Source organism: Pestalotiopsis fici (assembly GCF_000516985.1).
Source record: "Pestalotiopsis fici W106-1 unplaced genomic scaffold PFICI_Scf_1, whole genome shotgun sequence".
In the NCBI taxonomy this organism is placed as follows: Eukaryota; Fungi; Ascomycota; class Sordariomycetes; order Amphisphaeriales; family Sporocadaceae; genus Pestalotiopsis; species Pestalotiopsis fici.
The window spans coordinates 4,869,771-4,893,508 of NW_006917091.1; the positions used below are offsets into that span (position 1 = coordinate 4,869,771).

The following is a 23,738-nucleotide window of genomic DNA, read 5'->3' on the forward strand; positions in this document are numbered from 1 at the left end:
TATCAAGTATCGCTCATGGGTTCGAGGGCGGGCTGGGCTGGCTGAATCCGATCAAGGGCGGGTGGATGTCAAGGAACCGAGCTACGGGCTGCCCACATGCAAAAGGTGCAAGAACGGAAGCTTTGGCGTGCGAGGTTTTGGTTGCTTTTCGAGTACGAGCGGACGGGAACTGCTGCGGGAGAGGCGAGGATGATACAGGTACGTACGCGAATACTATAGGGAGGGACTGGGACTGGGCTTGATTTGACGGGAGGAGATAGAGATAGAGAGAGCCAGAGAGAGCCAGAGAGAGGAGAGATGTGATTGAATGCGATCGGCGGATCGGGTGACCCACGACAACGGGCGACAATGGAAAAGACAATACCGCAATCAAGTCTGTGTCGAACGTGACCGTTGGGTCTTTGATACTGCGAATTTTTGGATGAACAAATGATAGATTGCAGATAGAAGAGAGGTTGAACAGTTTGTCTGTCTGTTGTTGTTTTAGGATGGGCAAGGCAGAGAGTTGAGAGGTAAGCAATAAATGTAGGTAATGTAGGCAAATGTGTTAGCGACCTCGAGGTTGTCACCAACCAAGTAGCTCAAGTACCCGCTGGAGGCGAATGAGCGACTCGAGAGAAGGCACTTGAGCGCCCCCCTCCACACGCTAACAGGCTTAAGTGGTCTTCGGGTGCACTAACTACTATGCAGGTGGAGTCGGGTGAGCATGTCTCTTGGCGGTTGGGAAGGGAGGAATGTGGTGGAGCCTTTTGTTTTCCCACGAACTTCGGGTTTTCCACACTTCAATATCCACTATTATTATTGTCAGTTGTTGTGTACAGAACAGGTACATGCACCTCCATCCATCCATCCATCCGGGCGTGCCTTTTTCAATATCCATGGCCAAACCGTGCCCATTTTGTGTACATTGGACCTGATATTGAGATATATATATATAAAAAAAGCACATCAGTAAATGTATAGATAGTGGGCATTAGTGCCCAAGAAATGGTGCAATAACCTTACATATTCATCACTTACTTCCTCCCCCGTTGATACTGGCTGCACATGTGATCTAGGTAATACAACGTCTATCAAATCACGTACATGTATATCTCGAGATCATACTGTATAGACAAGTGGACTATTACATTCAAATAAGCAACTCCTGATGAAAATAAATAAACAAATAAATAAAGAAAAAGCAAGAAAGGAATCATAGACGAATAGTCCTTTGCTGTCTCTCTTGCAACCCGATGCCACCTGCATTCCGCACAAAACAAAATCATTGTACAGAAATAATGTCTTTAACGAATCGAGTACCTAGGTAACAAAGCACATTCAATGCATGTAGCCCTGCAGCAAGTACGAACCAGCATCGAAGGGAATCAAATGGCACGGTTCATGTATCAATGTACATGCGCAGACAGGTGTGTATGTAGGTAGCTCGTACATATATGTATGTACCTTGGCGATTGGAGGAGTTTCAGTCTGATGGTGAATTGTCCATCCCCCGCACGCGTGGCAGGACGAAGACGGCCACAGAAATGGGCCATGCGTGTACTCTATACGTCCGTATTGATGTAAGTACCAACTCATTTGGTCGCATCGATCAATTGTTAGGTACATTACACAAGAAATCCATAAGCACCTACATGCCAAGAAGACGGGAACGCTCCGTTAAGCACAATAGGTATATCCACATTTGGACTGACTAACTTATCCGTGTACTGCGTTGAAGGACTAATATGCGTAAGATCATATGGGTCAGTAGGTAGATCTCCAAGTCGGTAGGCTTTTTGCTTCGACTTGGGCAAGTAACAGCTTCTATGCACTTGTAATGGATCGGAGATACCTGCATCGGCATAGGATTGTTGAAAGACAACCTGAAAGTTGTGATAGGTCTTGGGCGTTGCCTCTACATTTACTACAGAAGGTGGTCCACAGTTTACAAAGCCCAACCGCACACCTACATCAATCGGCAGCATCTGGCAACAGTACCTACCTACTAGGTAGTCATGTCAACTATCCAAAAGAGAGCAACTGAAACCTCCATAACTGCTTCCCAGCGACTTGCTCAATTTAAGATGAGGGATCTCCCTCTCATAGCACGATTGTCGATAGTATCAGGTAATCGCCTCGCTCTTGGGTATGTCCATTCTTCTGCTCTTTTTTTTCTTGCCTCGTCGAAACCACAAATCCTCGAGAGACATCACAGCTATGGACCTGTGCCGTCCGATCCACATCTGATTTTTGCCATTCTCTCTCGAGGTGTCAGCTGCCTACCTCACCAGCAATGGCTATTACTGGGCCCCCCTCTCCCTCACTTCTTTCTGCACAGCGACCGAAACGGACACGCACTTCTACTCTTGGACATGTGGCGCGTCTCGTCGGACTCCTACCCCTCTGACGGGCTTGTTGCTTACAAAAAGGCGACCTGTCAATCGCTCATTCCAGAAAGCCGTTAGGCTGTTTGCAGCAGCAAAACATTGAGACGTGAAAACCCAACCCCAGCTTGACTTCCGTGTCCCATTTCAGCAGCTCACCTCTCATGTTTGTGCAGGCCAACCTCCAGGAATATACCGGCATCGACCTTCATCCGTTGCCGGTCGCTTCCCGTTCGACGAGAAGCTCATTAGAGAGAACCAGCGATTTGTCACAGCCGCCGGCAAAGCAATCGAAAAACTCCATGGGCCTGCTTGTATTGATCGGTCAAGTTCCCCAACTGAGATCCGCATATACTCCAGCCCATGTATTGAGACGGGCCCGAGAGCACGGAAGCATGCCCTCTGGATACCGCATGCCACAAATCTGCAGTCCAGTCCCAGAGGGACACTCGATGAGCTACCTATGCAACGTCTTTCTTGGTCTCATGCACTGTCTCCTGCAAGCGTCTCGCCTCATTTCGCCCTGCAACCCACTCGTCTTGACAGTATCCGGTCCATACAATAAATCCCTTCCGGAGTTTCGAAAGTTTTCGATTCTCCAGTCCCAACCAAAGACTTCAATCGATTTCACAATGCGATGCCCAGATCTCAAGACCTCCCTAACTAGTCCTCCCTTCACTCTTTGTCGATCTCCTCGTGATCTTGACTGCAAGTCCACAATCATGACTCAACGAGTTCGGATGACAATATCAAGCACGGGTGCGCTCGACAGGGTTGAACATGTAATTCCTAGCAAAGCCCATCGCTGACTCGATCTTGGTATGCACGAGGGCAAGGAAGAAGCTAAACCAGGATGTAGAGATTTTGTCCTACATGAGATGATTTGAAAAGTAACGAGAACAGGAGAGAAAAGTAAAAGCACCCAGCAGAGCTTGGTTATCACGACCGAACCACCGCAGCAATCCGAATGTCCAATGCCAGTCCAAATTTCTGTCTATTGTTTTCCACCATTGCAAGATCTGAAGCTGGTTGGACGAGTTGGGGTCGTTACTCGCAAGCGACATAGTCTGGACACTTTTCTCCCAGGGTTGCCAGCCCCAGAACATCCTGTGGCAGACAGGCACCTTGCCGAACGACTGTATGTGTCGGCTCGCGGTCGTCCTCGCTTAGTAGGCTGAGCGTCACGCTCTGCTCGGCGAAGAAAATACGGTGTCCGAGACGACTCACGTTGGCCCGGTCACCAATCCACACCAGTCCGTACTTTCCGCCGTTGATCCAAGCCTGGTCGGAACTGAGTGGAAGCGTGATATGGGCAAGGCCTGTGATAAAGTATACCCACTGCGGCTCGGCGTGATGGAAGCCACCGTCCGAACCCGCCGGGATTACGGTGAGTATCGCGTTGGCGGCCTTGTCGCCGAGCAAGGCGTAAGACCCGTTTGCCGCTCCGGCTTCCAACGACGCCCTGAAACGGCCTGGTAGCTGCCAGCACTGCAGTGCCGATTCACCATTAATATGCGTTACGGCCGTAACGTTAAGGTAGACTTCATGATGAGCTGTTGAGAGGACAGCTGAGAAAATTACCACAAGGATATCAAAAGACAAAATCTTCATGTTTATGACAAAGTTCTTGGACCAAAGAAAGTCGACGAGGTGTGGGGTGTTGCAATTGTATTGAGACATTCCCTTTCTCCCAAGTGGATCGAAAGGCCATAGGGAAAACTCCTCAGCTGCATCACAGTTTCATTCAAATGATTATGAGAACCCCTCTACACACGGTGTTCTTATCCAGGAGTGTCACAGTCACAGGCACACCACCCAAAACCCGGCTGGCCCAACAAAGAGTCTATCCCAAGATCTTGCTGTTCCTGGCTTAGGACACCCGCTGCTGCGTATCACAACATGCTACCTGGAAAGCTCCATCGCTCGATTCATATTGCTTTGATTTTGATTTTTGTTGTCTTCCTCATCAATAAATCAAGTGACGCAACATAGAATGACACCTCGAAATCTGAAAATTCTCGGGCCGTATCAAATTTTTGTCCCACACACAACCTTTAATATGCCAGCAAAGGGCGAAAGAAATAAGAAGAAAAACAAGGGAAAATAAGGAGGGAAACCCCCAAACATTCCCTTCGCGAGGCATAACATCGCAGCACGACTATCAGTTCCTTCCTTGCCTTCGCATTTAAGAATTTACAAGGCAAGAAGAGAATTCACAACTTTCCCACCGCCGAGTGTAGATGGAAGCGGAAAAAAATGGTGCGTCTGACCACGGGAAAAATGCACCCCCAATCCGATCTGTCAGGAGAGACTTATGTCGTGTCACCCAAGAGAAGAAGAAGAAAAAATCACGCTGCTCATCTGCCTTTTCCCCCTTTGACCTGTCGTCAGCAAAGCAGCTGTTTCGTAAAGACTTGTCGACCGATTTTTCAAGCAAAAGATTGAGGGTCAATAATGTTCTGATAATTTTCATGTAAAATAACCTCATGTTTTTTTTTTTTCCCGAAAAGGGGGAAGGGGAACGAAAGAGCCATTCAGACCTCGGGGATTCGAATCGTGCATTGTGCGGGCCTGGCACACATGTAGCAGCCCATGTACCAGATGCGCAGATTTCCACCCAAAGAGAAGAAGAGAGGGGACCCAAGAAAAATGACAAGAACTAGGGTCTGGTATATGCTATGAAAACATGAACCGGAAATTTCCGCTGCGATTGGCGGGGGAGTGTGTTCACCTTTTACCTGATATCCGCATTGTGAGTGTGTATGTTGTTGTTGTTGTTGTTGTGCGTGGAGCTATATCGGGATCTGATTTTACGTTACAATAGCAGCTGTCGCTTTGAAAGGGTAAAAATATTTGTTGAGAATCACCGAATCCCAGATGATGTTGTTGCAAAGTGAGACAATTGCAAATGAAAACAAAATGATGTGTGCTTCCATGTGATATTCCCGTGTAATGAATTTTTATGGCTGAAGAGCACCAGTCTACAATTAGGTGGTAGACACACAAGTAACGGTGTCTCCCAGTGATTATATACATGCTGTTTAAGTAATCGTGAACCATCCCTCTATGATTGACCTCTTCTCCGTGCCGATGCAAGTCCCGAACAGGAATCTCATGACTTGAGAATGCTGTACTCAGGTTTTTGCATCCTTCGGCTCCCCCCCAAAAACAAACCAGCTTAATCCATGCCCCGAATGAACGCTTGATGGTGTATCCTTTATGGTTCATGGCATATAAATCAAAAGCACAGCGAAAACACCAACAGATGCAATTTTTCAACTCGAGCCTCACGCATCGTCATAGTAATGATCGTCGTAAGGATGGCGATAGGACATGTCTGGTGTCGTCGAGTAAGCACCGCCAGCAAGGTTCTCCTTGGACTGCCAGAAGTTGTCTCTGAGCCGGCGCTCTCGCTCAAATTCAGCCCATCGCTTCATTGTGATCTTGCTGCTGTCGAACTCGCCCTCATATTCCAGACCAGCTTTCTTCGTCTTCTCACCGGCTGTCTTTCTGGTATCACCCCATGAGAAGTCATCGAACTTCCAGAACGAGTAGGTCGGTAGAACGAAATTCCAGATGGGCAGCGAGCAGAGGTAAATCGCCATCCAAACGACATATGACCACGAATGCGCGGTACATACGATCAGAACAGCAGGCAAGCCTAGAATCAAGCCCAGAAGAACAAGAGGAATAATCTGAGGCGGCGAATGAACAATTGAGATGACGACTGCATGAGAATTAGCTTGATTCATAACACAATTTGGAAATGAAATACTTACCGACATAGATGGTGAAGGCGATTGCGGCGGGAAGCACCAGAGTACCAATTAATTCGACAAAGACGACGAATTGCATGCTGAAACAGAAAGTACCACAAAGATCCTTGACCAGTACAAGTTCCATCAAGTTGTGAATGGTCGAATTGATCCATCTTCGTCGCTGAGACAGCAGAACCATGAACTGATCAGGAACTGTCGTCTTGCACACGGCCTGGGGGACGAACACCTGCTTGCGCTTGGGGAATGTGCGGAGCATGAGAGTCGTCAGGTATCGATCCTCTCCCAGCAGGAGCAAGTTCTTCCGGTGGAGGGTGTCGACCACGTTATCAGAGTAGTGCTCAACAATATCAGGATTGGCGAGAATTGGCACCCAATAGTTCTGTGCACCCTTTGGGGATTTGATGCGGTACATGCAGAAACAACCGGGCAAACAGGTGACACCACCAAATACTGACTCGAAGGACTTGGCCAAGTGGTGAGAGATGAAGTATTCAAAGACTTGAATCGCAGTCACCCAACTATCTCTCTTGTTTGCAATCTTGGTCTCACCACAGAGACCCATGATATCCGGATCTTTGACCATGGCAGAAAGCATGTGCGTCAGACTGTCGGGGAAGACCTTGGTATCGGCATCAACCATGAGCACAGCCTCGTAGTAGTCCGGCGAGATACCAGTAACCTTCCAGAGACCGTTGAACATCTCAAACTCGAGCTCAGTCATACGCTCATCAAACATGACCTTTTGGAGGAAGGACATGAGGATGATCTGACTGTCACGCTTGCCTCGGTTGCCAGGCTTGGCCTTTTTTGCTTCATCAGGAGTGCCGCACTTGGAAACGAGCATCATCGGCACGCGCTGCTGCTTTTCCCTAGAAACAGCAGATTTCTCACCGAAGTCGTAGAAACCAGCGTAGATCTTGGCCATGTTGTGCCTCTTTGCACCGGAAGCAACAGCCACGTAGGAGAATGCTTCTACTTCATCAGGAGGGATGATATGATCCTTCATCATTCCAAGCACAATGTCTGGAGTGGTCATGGTCTCGCCCTGTCCCTTGATCAAGCCGTCGCAAATAACGAGAATCACCTTGTGGCTGTTGGGGTAGTCGGTGCATGCGATGGAGTCGAGAGTAGTCCTCAGACCAAGCTCACCCTCAGAGTAAGCGGTGACAAGGCAGATGGAGTGAATCAGAGGGAAGCCAAAGGGTTGGTAGTCGGAGGGGGGCTGCGGCACCACAGCATCATGGATGAAGCCAGCGGGACCATACCCATCCAAGGGGCTGGTACGGCTAGAGTAAGGATCCGCTGAGTTGAGAAAACTGGCTCTGCTGTCGTTGGTTTGCTTGTACATGGAATTGGGATGTAGGAGAGGTCCAGTGGAAGCTTGACTAGCCATCGTAGTGGGCTGAGGCCGCCGCGTAGGTTTGTCTACTCCATAGACTGCCGAGAAGCGAGACGTTGTGGGCAAGAAGGTACTCGTGCGCTTGCTCGTCCTGTCTGAACTGGCAGCCACAGTGCTGCCAATGTCGCCTGCCATTCGTGGTGGTGCGCGGTAGATGTCTTCGCTCCAATCTTCTATTTGCTGGTTCCGCTTTTTCTTACTCGATGATTGCGAAGTCTTGACAGCGGCATACTTTGGACTGATGAACCATTGGAAAACCAGGGCCAGAACAAATCTCACCAGGACAACGGACAAGATGAGGATCAAAGAGACGTACAAAACGACCTTGGATGCTATGCAGCCCACGGTCTCTGTGTCGACACTACCGACTTTAATGATCTCCTCAAAACATTCGGCAATCTCTTTGTCACCGCTCGATTGGAATGCGCGCGTGATGTCTCGTCCATGCACCGCAGCATTTGCTCTTGTGGTGCGGTCCCTGAGCTCCTTGAAACGGTCGGGAATGTCGACCTGCGTGTCGTCGAACCAATAGAGAAGATCAAGATCCAGAACGTTGCCCGAGTATACCATTAGGTTTCGACTGCTGTTCTTGATGTCGTCCCATTGAAAGAAGACATCAGCAGTGCCATCGAGGTCGAGGTAGAATGTATCACGAGCAGTCTCGCTGGTGTGGCAGGCATATCCAACATAATACTCCGTCGAAGTGTTGGGCGACGATGAACCATCTTGGTTGAAAGCTTTGCATGGGAAATACCAGCCCAGATCATCATTGCTGTTTGTAGGGATATCCGAGTCGTTTGTGCGCGTGATCAAACCTTTGCACTTGCCATTGACATTTTGGAAGAGGAAACTTCCGTCCTGGCCGCCATACTTTTCTGGCAAGTCGTACAAGACATTTGGAAGCGAGCCGTTTTCCGACAGAGGAATGCCCTCCGCGACTGGATGTCCAGAATCCACCAGGTTATAGGCAACACCGTGGAAAATCATGTAGCCGCTATCGACTTCGTTGATGCGAAGACGGACGCTTGTGGTTGCGCAGACTACTTGAGTGAAGCCGAATGTCAAGAATCCAACGAAAGCCATGATCAGCAAGATAATGCTAATGAGGCCCATTTTCTCTCTCCACGCTCGTTTCTGTGCCTTAGCCCTAAACCCGCAACATCCAAGTATGAAGTCCGGGCACCAGAAAGTGACAATGGCACAGTAGACATTCCAAATACTCGGCGGTCTGATTACTTCCTCACTTTTTTGTTTTCGAGCGCCTTTGGTGGACTTTGACTTTGACAGTTTTCCGCCAGAGGACTTCCTCCTTTGTGCGGTCGCGCGCGGCCGGTGCTTTTCGTCCCCGCTACGCTGCCTCCGTGGCGGCGAGTCTTGCGATTCGACCTCGGCCGTTCTCATGCCACCAGAGTGGTCGGTCGTGCCCTCAAAGTCCTCCAGGATTGGATCGTTTCCCGTCGAGGAGGGCAAAACCTCCATATTTGCTGCATGCTTTCGGTAGTGATAGTTGGGATGGTCTTTGCCAATCTTATTCCTCTCTGGTTTGATCAAACTTCTTTTGCGCGAGAGCCCCTGACTGTCAGCGCCAAATCCTTCCTGGTCAGCGGACGGCGACAGTGGCAGGTTCTCTGTGGTACCATTAGGATTCTGTATGGTCTCTGCAGAATTTCCCGAATGCGCACGTGAATGAGTTTGTCTTGAGACAGCATAGTAGCCTCCTCCCGTTTCGACGTCCGCCGGACGGGTGCGCCGCGTGGATGAGTGTCGGTACGAGGTTCGCTGCTCGTACGAGGTCCGCGAGGACGCCCCCGGCCTCTCTGGGAGGGACATGTTTTCTGCATTTGCAAGTCGAGTTAGCTGGATGCGCAACGTGGTTTTGGGAGTGGAACAGAACCGCCAACAAGAGTCATACGGCAAGCAAAGTTCCACGAGGCGCTGGGGACAACTGACAAAGGAAGTTGAGGCCGCGCCGAGTGAGGTCACAAGAAGTGCAATCTTTGCCTACACAATGGGCGGGCCAGCAAAGGGCTTTCGTGACTTGTAACAAATGAATCAGGGTGTGCGATGTGATACAGCGACGGTAGTGACCATAAAAAAGCGAGTGTATAGCGAGAGAGGGGTAAAAATGGGAGAGGATCCGAGAGATCGGAGAAAAAGACAGACAATAACAAAAACAAGACAACTACTACGACATGATTGAGCTTTCAAAATGCGAGCAGCGTGACCATGTCGCATGTGGTGGCAGTTGGGCAAGGTGGTAAGCAGGTAAGAGGGAAGCACTCACATACACACCACAAGGGCTGGGCTGGCTCGTCGTGGTGGGCAACTGGCTGAAAAGCGCCTCTGCTGGGTGTCCGCTGGTCGCACTCTTAATGGGAATCCCTGCTCTTAGGCCCCCGAGCCAAGGCCCCAAAAGTCCACTGGGCCCAGAACCGAGACGGTGGAGTGAGGGACAAGCGCTGAAGCCAAAAGCGATGGTACGCCGTACGGGCCACGGGCTTTCCTTATTTGGTGGCCCCCTTTCCCTCTTTCCTACAGACCAATAGAGGAAAACAATTTAACAAGAATAATTAAGCGAGAATTCAGTAAAAAAGACAACAGGCATGTACTGTGTAGATCAGAGTAGCTGTCAAAGCTGTCGTCGGGCTGCGGGAGCTTCTCTGTCAAACAAAGACTCGGTCGGTCGGTCGGTCTAGTCTGCTATGGTGTCCCTCTCTCTAGCTTTGGTGCTTTCAGTGACACTCGACGGAGCTCGACTTAAAACCGGCTATACAGAAAATAAATGTATCGTATTGGCGGATCGTTGGGAAGATCTCAGATGGATGGGCTGTATGACTGAGGAGCGATCTGGGGGATCGACAAGCGTCGGTCGTCTCAATGGGCAACAACTAGTTCTGCCCAGTTTTTATTCCAGCTGTTAGTAATAACAGCACGCCCGTGTGATGAGGTACAGTAGTAGTTTAGCAAGCTGATCGTTGGTTTTGCATGCAGCAGGCAAAGGCAGGCAGGCAGGATACAGGCCCTCGACCCTAGGATCTGTCGTTGTTTCAAATAGATGGGCGCAGTATGGAGACGAGTGATTAGTTGAGAATAAGTAGACGCAATCCGGCCAAAGCGAAAAAGTCCGATACGCAAAGATATGATAAGATATATTGCAGCGATTGCGTTACGTCGTTGGTGGAAAGAGTGCAGAGAACAAAGGCGAGTAAAGGTTGCTTGGGGTCAGGAACGGCAAGCAGAGCAGGGCGCGCATGTAATCTCTACAATATGCTGGAGGATACAAAGAGAGGCCACTTTTTGCTACCCGCCTGGATCAATAATAAATCTGTATTGGATATTGAAGAAGCTGGAGTCTGGAAGATAATCCTCCGACTCCAGACCCGGCCACCATCATGAACTGCTCTAGACCCGCCTCCCACAGATACTTGAGGAAAGGAGGCTATGCAATTGAATACCAGGACGCTGAAAATGCTCCGGTAGAAGCCCCAGACGTCAATCAAAGCTGCCATGCAGTCACTCAAAGACAAGTTAAAGGCAAACCGCCCCCCAATTGTCTGAGGATGGACTCCCAGTCTCAAGAGGATTCGGTTTTGATTGAGACAGTGTAAAACCGAATGGTTTTGTTTTGTGCCTGCTTCCCACTGAAGGCTGGTAACCTGGAAGAAAAGCAAATTAACTGTGTACCTTGCCTGCTTTACTATTACTGTAATAATTGACCCAACCTCAAAGCACGGCAGAGTCTCCATCCCTTCCCTTGCCTTCCTCTATTGATCACGAGCCGCACCTGACCTCGACGCCGAACTAGCCGACGCAGGCTAGGCTGTGATCTACCTAGTGTAAACAGAATCTCAGAGGTTTTATTATTAAGCTCCATGGAATCTGAGATGGCGATGCAGTAGCGTGTTCAGACGGGATACTATTATCTACGTACTTCTCTCTGTTCATGCACGGGGTTGGAGAGTTCTTTCTATTCATTGTCCAGTCGGTCGAAACCAGTCAAGTCCATTGGCCAGAGCCGTCCCCCACCAAATTGATAAAAGAGCATTCTCTCGACATTGATGACAATAATGGAGAAGGAAAGAAGATCGACGACATCAATATACCAGGGTCTTCCCCCCAGTGTCTGCCGCACTACTGCAACGACAGGGATCGTTACTCTAACAACCAGGACTATTTTTACACAAGCAAGATCCAGGATTTTTGCATCGTCTTGGTTGACCGCATCGACAATGGGAGAAAGAAAATAACAAGAGTTTGTATAGGTTGGTCATGCGCAATGTCTCGATACTGGCCAGTCGCTCCATTGCCTCAAGTGACGTCGATGCATGATTGAGTTGCGGTGATCCAACAGTGCGCTAGTCATGGGCGACGGCATTTTGTCCATGTTCATTGAGCTTTTCTTTTTCTTTTCTTTGTGATTTACTCCATGCGCTTGACCCCGCGGCCGGTAGGTCCTATCTACTGTCCACTGTGTAAGCATGGCTCGGAGCAAAACGCGGCTCAAGAACTATACTAGTAACCCATTGATCCCTCATCCCTCTCTATCAGCCCTTGGATCCAGAAACTGTCAAAAGGTTTGACTGTTGAAACTTGGGTCCCCGCACGCGCAAGAAAATGAAAAAGTGGGAGAGCGCCGCGATTATCACCGGTATTCACCGTCGCCGCGTCGTGGCTCATTACGCATCCCTGTGGACGAGGATATCCACCGCCTGGGACAGATCTTTCCAAAGCTCATGCCAGCACCCGCTCCCGACAGGAATAGGGTCCCGCTCTGTCTTTGATCGCCAGCAAGGAGCCTCGGCCTTGCTCGGTAGCGGCAGCAAACTGTATGGAATACTGGAGTGCACTCGTGTTTTACGCGTGTTATCTACCCACAGCTCGTTCGACCATGCCAAGGACGACATACTACTTGCTCCTGTGGTCCACCATAGTGAACTATCTGCACTTCTAGAAATTCCACAGCCGTTGGAAGACACACTGTTCAGTTAAGCTTTTGCCGGCGCACATACCCCTGGATTCGTTACAACTCTGTCCGTGGCTGCCCGTCGTCCTAGGTAGTTTTGGAAATGCATCGATCGCAGAAACGCGGGGATAAAGACTCGACGAGGCCCGGCAGAATAGATCTTGTTACAGATTGTCAATGGGCGTCGATTGGATTTGCTACACGCCATTCGAGAGCCCCTAATAACCCATGTGTGTCATTGCTATATTGCATGTACAATGCCGTGAGCCCCAGCCGATCAATTATTTTCGTGTTGGGCTTTCAAGATCTGTCGGCTTTTGATCATCCGCAAATGGAATTCATCCGTGCTCCTTGTCAGCCAGTGTTTAGCACTGCAAAAATTTTTCCCTTTGAGATATTTCCTAATTTCTCTGCGGCTGGCGCGAGTGAGGATCTAATGATACGACTTTATTTCGAGTGTAGGTCGCTGTCAAGAAAGGGCTAGCAATTCATTAGTCGTTCATTTCTATATAGGGAGCGGCAGGTAGGCTCTAACACGAGAGTGTGCCAGGCGCTCTAAAGCAAAACCATCGAACACGTGGGATACGCTACGAGAAGCGGCAGGCAGGCAGGCCATTCCAGGTTTTGCTTCGACTGTGCCGCTCCTCTATGGATCTTGGTTACCATTTCAACCTGACAAAAGCCAGACTGCTCCCATGTACAGACGACATGTTGCCGTCAGACTGCCGCCGCAGAAATTAGTTTCTGTCGATGCGTTCTAGAATAGTCAAAAGACTATTCGCCCAAGGTTCCCGTGCTCTGCTCTGGCGCACGGTAGATGCATTGGCATGAGCATGAATGCATCTAGGTATATCCGTCCACCTGGTTTGTCGTTCTTCGAGGTCCTGTGCTTTTAACGAGCCTCAAGTCACTTGTTAGCTAGTATGCAGCGTGAGTCTACATACCGTGTGCGGGTATGGCCAAGTGCCATACCACAGTGCCTACTCACGTTCCTATTAGGTGAGGTACATTGACGGAGGGGAGGTTCTGGGGAGGTCCAGGACTCCAGGGTCCCCTAATGCATTAGCCGCATTCGAAGCGCGACTGGCTGACACAATTTGCCTTGGCTTTTGAGCAATACGAACCACATGAGACGAGGGTGTGGTTCGTACTCTGACTTCTCGAATGCAATCCTCCCCATTCACGGTGGCGACGGCACTCACCAGAGGATGCAAGTAAGTCGTATAGATAAGGATCAACTTGCTCTCCGTTCTCAGTTTCTTCTTTAAGAGATCTTCGGTAGGTCTCCTGCCGCGTGATCAATGGGCCCGGTGCGGCAGTACACATCTTGATATCGCCAAAGCCTTGGCCAAGCTTGTCTGTAACTCAATTTTCAAAAAAAGACCCAACATCTATTGGCTTGAAGTGGGCTGAACGCCTTAATGGCAGATGCAGCCTCTTAAGCTGAAAAGCAGCCGTCCCCCTCCAAGCCGTGATGCAAATATCTACGTGAGTGTATATTGTGTAGATGCCGGTCTGTCAAAAGAGCTCGGATTTGGAAAGTGACTATGTATCTTCCTTAAAAAAAATCAGTAAATAAACCACAGATTTCCAATGCACTTAGTTGAATCGCTAATCGAATTAATACATAAATTATCCACTTTTCTCTTTTTATATAGAAACGTTTTTGGGAAGAAGAGAAGAGAAAAATTGAGCCTTTCCCTAATAAACCAGCTAATTTTGAAAAAAAAAAAAAAACGGCTGGTTTTCAAATCCGAGCTCCATGATGGTTTGGTGAGATGCGAGGCGGCAGACATCCCTGTTCCGCCAACCAGAGCTTCCTCTGCAAACTTATATTTGTCTTCGACCATCGATGTTGCTTTTTATGAACTGTCACAGACAAGTCTAGAGTTTCTTTCCATGGTAGCAAGCGCATGACCGGTGCGTTTCAAAGCTCTTCAAACTCATACATGACTCTATGCTGAAGTCAACGAGTTGAGTTCATGCATGTATGACATGTACCCACGAAAGTCTGAAATTCTGAACAACACCTCGATAGGATTCCATAGTTGGTGGAGACATGCAGCCCGTGCAATGTGCATCGCTTTGGCTACTAATGTAGTATGATTTGCCTATTGGAACCCGAAGTAACCGTCAAGAAACATTGAAAGACGACGCCAATATCCGTGGGGCCGGCTTATGACTGCCTGAAATGGATTTCTCAAGGGTTCTTGATAGGCATCTAGTGACAGAAACTCCAGCAATCAACATACTATGTAGAACTGCTTGTTGCAAAAGCCGTATTCATCGTCCTCGTGGTCGCGGCATATATGCATCTCGAGGTAGTCGATCCACAACAGGCTTGCGTTAACTGGCAAGTCAAAGTGCAACCCCCACAAAAATATGCGTGCGACACGAGCTTCCTGACGTGCTGAGTGTACTATTTAGACAATTGACGATTCTAGAGGTGTGCGGCCTTCATTACAAGTCGATAGTGCGATTTTAAAACTTCGTGATAGAAGTCGAAAGGGGGGTCCATAGCCGCCGCAAGAAGAAGGAGGAGCAGAAGGATGAGCCATTGTGTCGGCACAAACCATGGCTGACCTACCCATACTAATCGTTGATGGCTGATGGCGCGAAACCAAGCCCAGAATTAGCAAGAAGCTGAACGGCGTTTGGTGGAGTGTGAACGCATCTGTCAACACGCTCCCGCATTCGCCGAAAGAAAAGAAAAGAAAAATAATGGTCTAGTCTACAATCCGTTCTCCTCCTTCTCAACCCTAGGCCCCTGAAGATCTAAAGCCCAGTCCCTTGTTACCTGGTTGTAGTGGTTATTAGTGGAATCAGGCAGATCACAAAGGCGCCGTGCTCATCTTTCCTACTCTACATACCTAGGGCCAAGTCGAGAGTATATTTCGTGCAGCCGACGCTTGTCCCCTAGGTAGGTAATAAATAAGATAGATTACCCTGGTACAGGTAATGTCAGCCGCTTGACCATTTGTTTAATGTAGATACTTAGATTAATTACCCCCCGAGAGCGGCGGCGTGGGCAAGTGTGAGCTCAATTTCAACGTCAGAAACCTTTGGCACCAAACCCGGTGTTTTGTTAGTCAACAGCCTCGGAGGGGTACCCTTTTTATCTCTCTTTCAAGGCTGCCAAGCTGCAAAGCTTTTCGCAACCAGAAAGGATTTTCTATCCTTCAACAGGGGGCTGGCGTGAAGATCTTTCTCTTCTTCTCTCTTTGCAAATCCAACGCCAAAGGAGGAAGACGACAAGTGCAGTTCTGTTGGAGTGGTTGGTACGTATGCTTTCGTCATCTGTCAACTTGAGTTTGCCCTGCCCTGGCCCTGCTCCGTCCGTACCTACATGTACGTACCGCTATGTACGCGGTTCCCTCACGTATGGAGTAATGTATGTACTCCACTCAGATGCCCCCGGCTCTTTACGCACGGTAGGTGGAGGGGCCGCTAGTCACCCTTGTACACGCTATAGCCGAGCTCTTTGGGGTCCTAGGCAGCTCAGTTGTAGGCGGGTCCGTACACAGTGCACATTGTTTTAGTGCACTGCTTCACTCTGTCTGCTACCGAACACATGGTGCCATAGTGCTGAGTAGCGCTTCCATTGTCGACCACCCCGTGGCCCCAAAGCAGTGGATCAATTGCCCTGCGCTGCAGCTTCCCTCGTCGGACCAGAGTCTAAAACTCCCCGATATGCTGACCGTCCTACCTATTTACTTTTCCACTTGAGTGGAAAGGCAACGTCAAGTATCATAGAAGAAGCCTGAAACGGCATCACACTCTTAGTGGGCAATCTCACGCCATTGCATTCTTTTTTTTCTCCTCTTTCTCTCTGCTCTGAAGAGTCCTCTTCGGTTTCTTTCTCTCCTCGACCGACAAACCCGCTTCTTTCATGTCCACCTTGTTTCTAACGAGCATTCGCATTCAGCATTAGCATTACCGGCGTCGTACTACACCTACCCGCCGTCTTCCGGCTGCGCTCTGCGTCCTACATAAACGCAAGGCCACAGTCAATGTTTGCCGTGTACTTTCCGACATTCGCGACGGAAATTTCTTGGTAGCGACGCTGTCAGGATAACAGCAGCGTTCGGATTAATCAGTACGGACGAGTCGAACAAGGTCAACTTGGCCAAAGAGCTTCGGAAAGACAAGTGACTTGTTGTCCCGCACCTTGGTTGTGCGCAGAGGTGGAACCGGCCACGAGGCCGCCAGATTGCTTGCAATTCTTGAGTGTAGCTGGGTGCTGTCTGCAAGAAAGAAATGGCAACTGTTACGAGCTCGCCGCCGCCCGCAGGGTTTTCGGCGCCCGAACAGAAACCTCAACCCGAGTCAGATGTGTCTTCCCACCGCTACCGTTGGAGCGATGCAACCGAGGATTCTATAATAAAACCACTCCCGGAGCCGCCCGAGAGCCCCAAGATAAAGGCAGGGCCGGTGTCTCCTGTACGAATGAGCTTCTATCCTGAGAATTGGGCTCAGCCTATCAACGCCAGCATTGAGGGAAGACAGACACTGACAGTCGCGTCCGACGACTATACGGATCGAGAATTGCCCAAGTCGCCTGATGCGCCGCCACCGCCGCCCCATAGCCCTGGCTATGCGTTGCCCGATGTTGCGCCTCTTGCGGAGAGACGCTTGGCGCAGCAGTCTGTCGGGAAACCATTGCCTTCCACATTTGCGGCGACTCTTCCAGATCGTACCGGCCAAGGGGGGCGTCCTGGCATCAAGTTAGTAAATGACACTTCTGATGCGAGTGACAAGGAGAATGTTGAGAGTCATGGGGTTCGAGATCATCATCAAAGCCGACTCAGCCAGGAATCAGACTCTACAGTGAGTACGCAACCTCAGGACAAAGCTTCCACAGAAGCATCGGCCGAAACAAACGCGAGTTCATTCTCTCAGGATGCGCCAGGCTCCAAGAATTCAGCTGGTAGTGCATCTCCAGAGGAATCTGTATTCGAGGGGCAACAATCGTTTCAGCAGCTCCAATATCACCATGATCAAGGCTCCACGCCGCGAACTTCGGGTACTCCATTAGCACCAGAATCGCGACCATTGTCCACTCTCGACGCAGCCGAATCGGCAGCGATCATCAACCGCCATTTGACTCCCAATTCTTTCCAGAGGAGAAGCTCCATGCCTCGTCCAGGCTCGTCGTATTCGGTGTATTCGTCTCCTGGCCCACACGGCCGTTCGGTGTCTTCGCAAGCCCGGAGGTCTCCAGAGACTCGCCCGCTGTCTTATGCCGAGCTGCTCAGTGTCCCATATCCGCAGCCAGCCCCCGCGCCGTTGAACATTGACAACACGCACCTGCGCAACAACGTTGGTAACAATGCCTCACTTTTGAGTGCTCAGAAGACATTGGAGATGTACCGGCAAAATGTCAGGAAGACCAACGACTTTTCAATCCAATATTCCTTTGCAGTCTTTTTGATCTCCACTGCACAAGAACAAGGTTTCTCCCCAGAGGAGCCAACTCAAAAAAAGAAGGTTTCCAGATCACCGGCACGAGAAGGTGAAAATGAGGACCAATGGGCCCCAGGCTCGTCACCTGCAGAGCTAGTGCGCGAGGCAAAAATCATATTGACTCGGTTGGCGAATGGGGGTTATCCTTTTGCTCAATACTACCTTGCAGATGGCTATGCATCGGGCTTGTTCAACAAAGGCAAGGAAGACTATAATGCCGCTTTCCCCCTCTTCGTTTTGGCTGCGAAGCACGGTCATGCTGAGTCTGGATTCCGTGCCGGGCTTTGCTACGAATTTGGCTGGGGTTGCCGGAAAGATCCCGCAAAAGCAGTACAATACTTACGCACCGCCGCCTCAAGGGGTCATCCAGGAGCTATGACGAGGCTGGGCAAGGCATGTCTGTCGGGCGATTTGGGCGAGCCTCGATATCGCGAGGGAGTCAAATGGCTGAAGCGGGCGACCGAGGCGTCCGATGCCATGTACAATGCAGCACCATACCAACTTGGCCTTTTATATGAGACCGGGTACGGTGATGATATCTTCAAGGATGAAAGCTACTCGGCGGAACTCTTTACTCAAGCGGCAGAACTCGGTCATCCTGAGGCGAGCTTCCGAATGGGCGATGCCTACGAGCATGGAAAACTCAATTGTCCAAGGGATCCAGCTCTCAGCGTCCACTTTTACACTGGTGCTGCAGAACGTGGCCACGCCGGCGCAATGATGGGTTTATGTGCGTGGTACATGGTCGGAGCTGATCCTATCTTGGAGAAGGATGAAGAGGAGGCTTACGAATGGGCTCGCCGCGCCGCAGACCAAGGTATGCCCAGAATGATATTCTGCTCTTGTTCTTGTCTTGTGACTAATTATCCTTCTTTCAGGTCTTGTCAAAGCACAATACGCCGTAGGGTACTTTACGGAAATGGGCATTGGCTGTCGTCGAGATGTGCTCGAAGCCAATGTGTGGTACGTCAAAGCAGCTGACGCCGGTGACGAACGCGCCAAGCAGCGACTTGCCGCCATCCGCGCGGCAGTCAGCGGCGGCACACCCATGGACGTTGCGCCTCCACGAAACGCAAAGATGAAAAAGGCTCCGCCCAAAGAAGGCAAGGATGATAAGGAGTGCGTGGTAATGTGAAGGCAGCTGCCTATAACATGCGCTTCGCAATATGTCGGCCTCACGATTAGCCTTCGTTGCCCACGGAGCAAGCAGCGGTGTTCAAGCGTGCCACCCAGCCATGTGCTATTGGTCAAGGGCAGCCTCCAAGGGCACAGACATATCTTCAACTTACTCATGCATGGCTGCCAGGCGCTGCTGGCCGGAATATGCGGTAAGAGCGAATTTGGGACCAGGACGGACGAAATATAATGGTCGCTCAGGGATCTGTGGGAAAGGATAACGGGCCGGAATATAAGCTCGTCGAATGACTGACTGGCTTCATGGCAAGAAGATAATGTATTCATTCACGATTTCCAGGCACGAGATCGTGAAGCGCCTTTTCTTTTTCTTTCAAGCTCTCAGAGGTGGTAACGAAACACTCCCCAAAAAAGGACAGTGCATTTACATGCGAATCGCATCGCGGGAACCAAGGGCATTACTTTTTTTTTTCTAGGATAGAGACAAACTTGCTCCCACAAAATAATCGGCGTTTGGAATTCCCAAGAGGCCCCTATTGCCCTTTCCCTTTTTCTGTTTCTTGTTCTGTTCTGCTCGGCGTAGCAAGCAGGGCGGTATCTCCTTTTCACCGGCGTCTTGGTGGGCAAGAGAGAGACGGGTTGCAATTGGTTAAATCACTTTGGCAGATAGAGAAGAAGAAGAAGAAACTTGTTTGCAGTGTTTGTTTTGGTCAAGCAAGCAAGCGTCCATCTAAGGAAAGAAGAAAGTCTATAACTTAATATAGAGAGAATCCCCCTTCTCTTTTGAAATGTGTTTTTAACCGCAAAATGAAGCTGGCCTTGTTTTCTTGGTATATTCACTTGTCCCCTGGTCTCCCGATCTAGCAAGATGGCCGATGAGTAGATAGTCCAATATGCTTGGGACACGGCGTTGTAGACACACGCAACTCGAGCTTCATATGCACATAATTACCGTACTTAGACGAGATCACAAGTTGAAGACGGGAAACAAGGTATATTAAACGTAAAAACGCTAGGCCATGCAAGTGAGAGCAGCAAATAGACGAGTCATGAACCCAAACAACGCCGTCGTTACCCAGCCTTTGAGGCTGTCTTCATGTCGTGAACGGGCATTAAGAAAGAAATAGGTCAAAAGGGAATTCTCTCTTCCTCCTCTGACCACCAATCATCAACGTAATTCAACAGACGACCTCAACGCAATACTGCCCAAAAATCTATGTACCGAAAATTCAAATCCTTTTGATAGGATGCAGCCACTCACTGCCTTATGCAGCAGCAGCTTTCTTCCTTTCTTCGACATCATCACCGAGCTCGTGAGGGTTCTTTGGATCAACCATGGCACTGAAACGCTCGTCGCCCCATCTGGCGCCAATGGTCACCCAAACGTGCTTGCTGGGGCCAGCCACGACCGTCTCGCGGTAGCCCGTCCACATCATGCGTTTACCACGGCTCATATCGCTATTGCCGATGCCCTCATTAGCAACCCACTCCTTGATGACATTCTTAATGAAGTCCACTTTGCGTCGGAAGTCATTGGCTGCAGGAATGCCTTGAAGCATGGGGCTGATATCGGGGCGTTTGCGCGCCTGCGAGCTCTGAGTAGTGCGTGTAGGGCGGACAGCAGGCTTGGTAGCAAAGTTGAGAAGCGTCTGCAAGGGGTAGCTAAGAACTGCTCGTTCGTCCAAGGCCATCTCGTCAAGCTCGCCGGTTTGGGCAAGCTTGATTGCGGCATCTTGGGGCAGGTGCCAGAAATGACACCATGTACCAGTCGGGTCCAGCACAATTTTGGTGTGATCAGGGAAGTTGAATTGCAAGTGACCATCGGCAAAGACCCAGCATCCAACATCGCCAATGCGTTGGTAGAATGTGACAACGTCACTGGGGGCCACTGTACTGCTTGTGCTAGTTGGAATTTGAATGTGGCCTGTATCGTCGGTTGGAGCCTCTTGGTCACGGCCATAGGCCATCATGTAATTAGCAAATTTCTTCCACAGGATTAGGTGCTCTCGTTTGCGGTAGTCGTAGATATCTTTGCCAACTGGAACTTTTCCTGGGGTACCATCCTCGTCGACGGAAATCTTGAACTGCCTGGGGGGCACGTTAACTGCAGAGAGGCCAGCCTCTCCGTTGTTTTCAAAGAACTGGATTGGCTGAGTCATGGGCACAATTTGATGCCGGTCAGGGTAGCCTGGATCGTGGCGTCTCTGGCAGTGGCTTTCGGCGTCCCGAACCACGATGCATGATGGGGGCAACTTTACAGTCTTGCCTCCTCGTGCTTTGCCAGGAAGGCTCTTTAAGACACAGCCAACACTACCATCGTTGAGGATGTAGCCAAGACCAAACTTGTTGGAGTAGTCTACCCACTTGACAACGATATGTGGTGTGGAGGGAGTCTTTGCCGTAGCCTTACTGACAATAGCCATGGTTCGGGCATTCAGTGCTCGCTCCAGTTCGGCCTGCAGTCGCCGTAGCCTGTCTAGCACAATATCGGGCTTCGTGTCGGCAACTGAGCGTTGTGGCTCCGACGGGCCGAAAAGCGTCTCCATGCTGGCCTCCACGGGACCCGATGACACGGCTGGAGCTGGCACCGAGGCCGCCGAACGTGCCGGTGCAGTTTCCTTGGCCTTCTCAGCGGGCATCTTCTTGCTCTGTGTGGGCTGCAGACGTCCAGCGGGAACAAGTGGTCTTATTGGCAGACTGATGACTTCAGGGGCAGATTCAGCGGGCATTGCGAGGATGTTATCCTCAGTGTTGCTCCGCACGAGTTCCCGTTTGGTTCGAGAGCGTATAGTCCCACTGGCAGTTGGCAGTGATTCCATATCAGCGAGTGTCTGGGCGCGGGACAGTGTAGCAGGTTTAGGTCGGCCTTGTGCTCGCTGCTGTGCTGCAAAGCTTTGGGGAGGCTCTCTTAATAAACCCCTTGGTGCTGTTTGGCCAGCCTGTGTCGAGACCAAGTCGTCCTCGGAGTTAGTTCGTGAAGTAGACAGGAGCGACACTTGATCAAGCGCCTGTTCTCTGCTCACGTCTTCGAATGGCCTGTACACGATTCCCTCGGCCAGCGGAATGATGGGTGTCAAGCCAGCTTTTTCTTCCAAGGCGACCTCTCTCCACGTGCTTGTGTACACTTTTTGCGTATCATTCCATGGCCCGACTTCACATTCCTGGCACAGCTTCTGCAAGTGGCGCATGTTTCGCGCAATCTGTGCTGTCGACTGGTCAATCTGGTAGAATGCGTCGCTCTCGGGAGGATAGTCCCTAAGCTTTGTGGTGATCTCAGCTGGAAGAGGAACATGACCTGAAATGAAGAAATCGTGCTGGACAATGATGTCGGGCTCTGGTCGCTGATCGGCTTCCACCAGCATCGTTGCGACAATCTCCTTGAATTCCTGGCTGATATATCTGTTGGTGCCTTCAGTGCTGGGCCACTCATAGTCTCGATTTCTTGCTCGTCGATAGATCTCGTCTGTTGTCGACGACTGGAAAGGGGGCTTTGAAGTGAACATTGCGAACCTGTCATCCGGTGAGTTGGTGCTGCAGCTCCAGGAGAAGAGCAAACTTACATTATAATGCCTAAGCTCCAGATGTCGACCATGTGGTCATGACCCTTCTTGCCCTTTTCCAAAATCTCGGGTGCAATGTAATTTGGCGTACCACAGAGAGTAGTGCGTCTGATTGTCTGCATGTCCCTACCTGTGACGAGCAGGGCTGCCAGACCGAAATCACCAATCTTGGCATTCATGTGTCTATCAAGGAAGATATTTCCCATTTTCAAGTCACGATGGATGATACCCTTGGCATGCATGTATTTGATGGCGCCGGCGATCTGTACCGAGTAAAAACGGACTTCAGGTTCCGTGAGTCCCTTTCGGCGTTTGACCATGTCCATGAGAGAACCGTTTGGGCACAGTTCTAGGATCAGATATGTGCATTTTTCCATGGAGAATGCTCTCAGAAATTGTACAAGGTTCTGATGCTTCATCTTGGAGTGAATCTGAAGTTCAGTTTGGAACTGTGAGAACGGTCAGTTGAGAATTATCAAACATGCAAGAAGCATTCAAACCAACCTTCTGCTCCATCTTGGGCTGCATCTTGCTCTTCACAATCTTCAGGGCATAGCGCCTCCTTGTGCCTTGCAGCACGCCTTCGTAGCACACGGCGAAGCCTCCCTTGCCCAACATCTTGCCCACCTGGTACGAAGCGCCATCTCGGCGATCATTGCTCGGCGGCTCGTAGATGATGGGGGGCGGAGGAGGAGGGTGGTCCTTGTCCTTGGAAACTGTTTTGGCCGCCAGCGTGGCTTTTATTTTGGCAGGATCGACGACAGGTCGGCTGGGGATCTGGACGTTGACGTCTCTCGGGGACAAGGCGTCTGTGTCAAGGCCTTGTTGTTTTGTCGCTAGGACTCTGTCCGCCATTGGGGCTTCCAGCTGACAGGAGCAGCGCGTTGTCAGCCAAAGCAGGGCGAGTTTCTGGCTAGAAGTAGCAGATTCTGGTTCGTCTGTTGTTGCTGTTGCTGTTGCTGTCTGCCTGTGGAACAGACTGAAAAAGAAAGTAAATGTTAGACAATTCCGAACATTGAATTTTTGCAAGTTGTAATATGTCGTGAGTAAACAATGGGCAAAGGGCGGCAAGTG

The 23,738-nt window shown here is 50.1% G+C and overlaps 4 protein-coding genes across 4 annotated transcripts; 1 reads left to right on the forward strand and 3 right to left on the reverse strand.

Annotated features, from left to right (window-relative positions):
• Window positions 1–3,413: 3,413 nt before the first annotated feature.
• On the reverse strand, window positions 3,414–3,977 carry PFICI_01445 (uncharacterized protein; the record flags this gene model as incomplete). Its single annotated transcript, XM_007830026.1, has 1 exon — window positions 3,414–3,977. One exon carries the CDS (start codon window positions 3,975–3,977, stop codon window positions 3,414–3,416), a length of 564 nt encoding a protein of 187 aa, XP_007828217.1.
• Window positions 3,978–5,653: 1,676 nt separating this feature from the next.
• PFICI_01446 (Chitin synthase 4) lies at window positions 5,654–9,374 on the reverse strand (the record flags this gene model as incomplete). The annotated part of the gene is made up of 2 exons (XM_007830027.1): window positions 5,654–6,093; window positions 6,146–9,374. 2 exons carry the CDS (start codon window positions 9,372–9,374, stop codon window positions 5,654–5,656), a joined length of 3,669 nt encoding a protein of 1,222 aa, XP_007828218.1.
• A 7,390-nt stretch (window positions 9,375–16,764) lies between these two features.
• Window positions 16,765–19,105, forward strand: PFICI_01447 (uncharacterized protein; the record flags this gene model as incomplete). The annotated part of the gene is made up of 2 exons (XM_007830028.1): window positions 16,765–18,787; window positions 18,849–19,105. The coding sequence occupies 2 exons, from the start codon at window positions 16,765–16,767 to the stop codon at window positions 19,103–19,105; spliced, it is 2,280 nt and encodes a 759-aa protein (XP_007828219.1).
• A 1,264-nt stretch (window positions 19,106–20,369) lies between these two features.
• On the reverse strand, window positions 20,370–23,519 carry PFICI_01448 (uncharacterized protein; the record flags this gene model as incomplete). The annotated part of the gene is made up of 3 exons (XM_007830029.1): window positions 20,370–22,614; window positions 22,665–23,113; window positions 23,169–23,519. The coding sequence occupies 3 exons, from the start codon at window positions 23,517–23,519 to the stop codon at window positions 20,370–20,372; spliced, it is 3,045 nt and encodes a 1,014-aa protein (XP_007828220.1).
• Window positions 23,520–23,738: the final 219 nt, after the last annotated feature.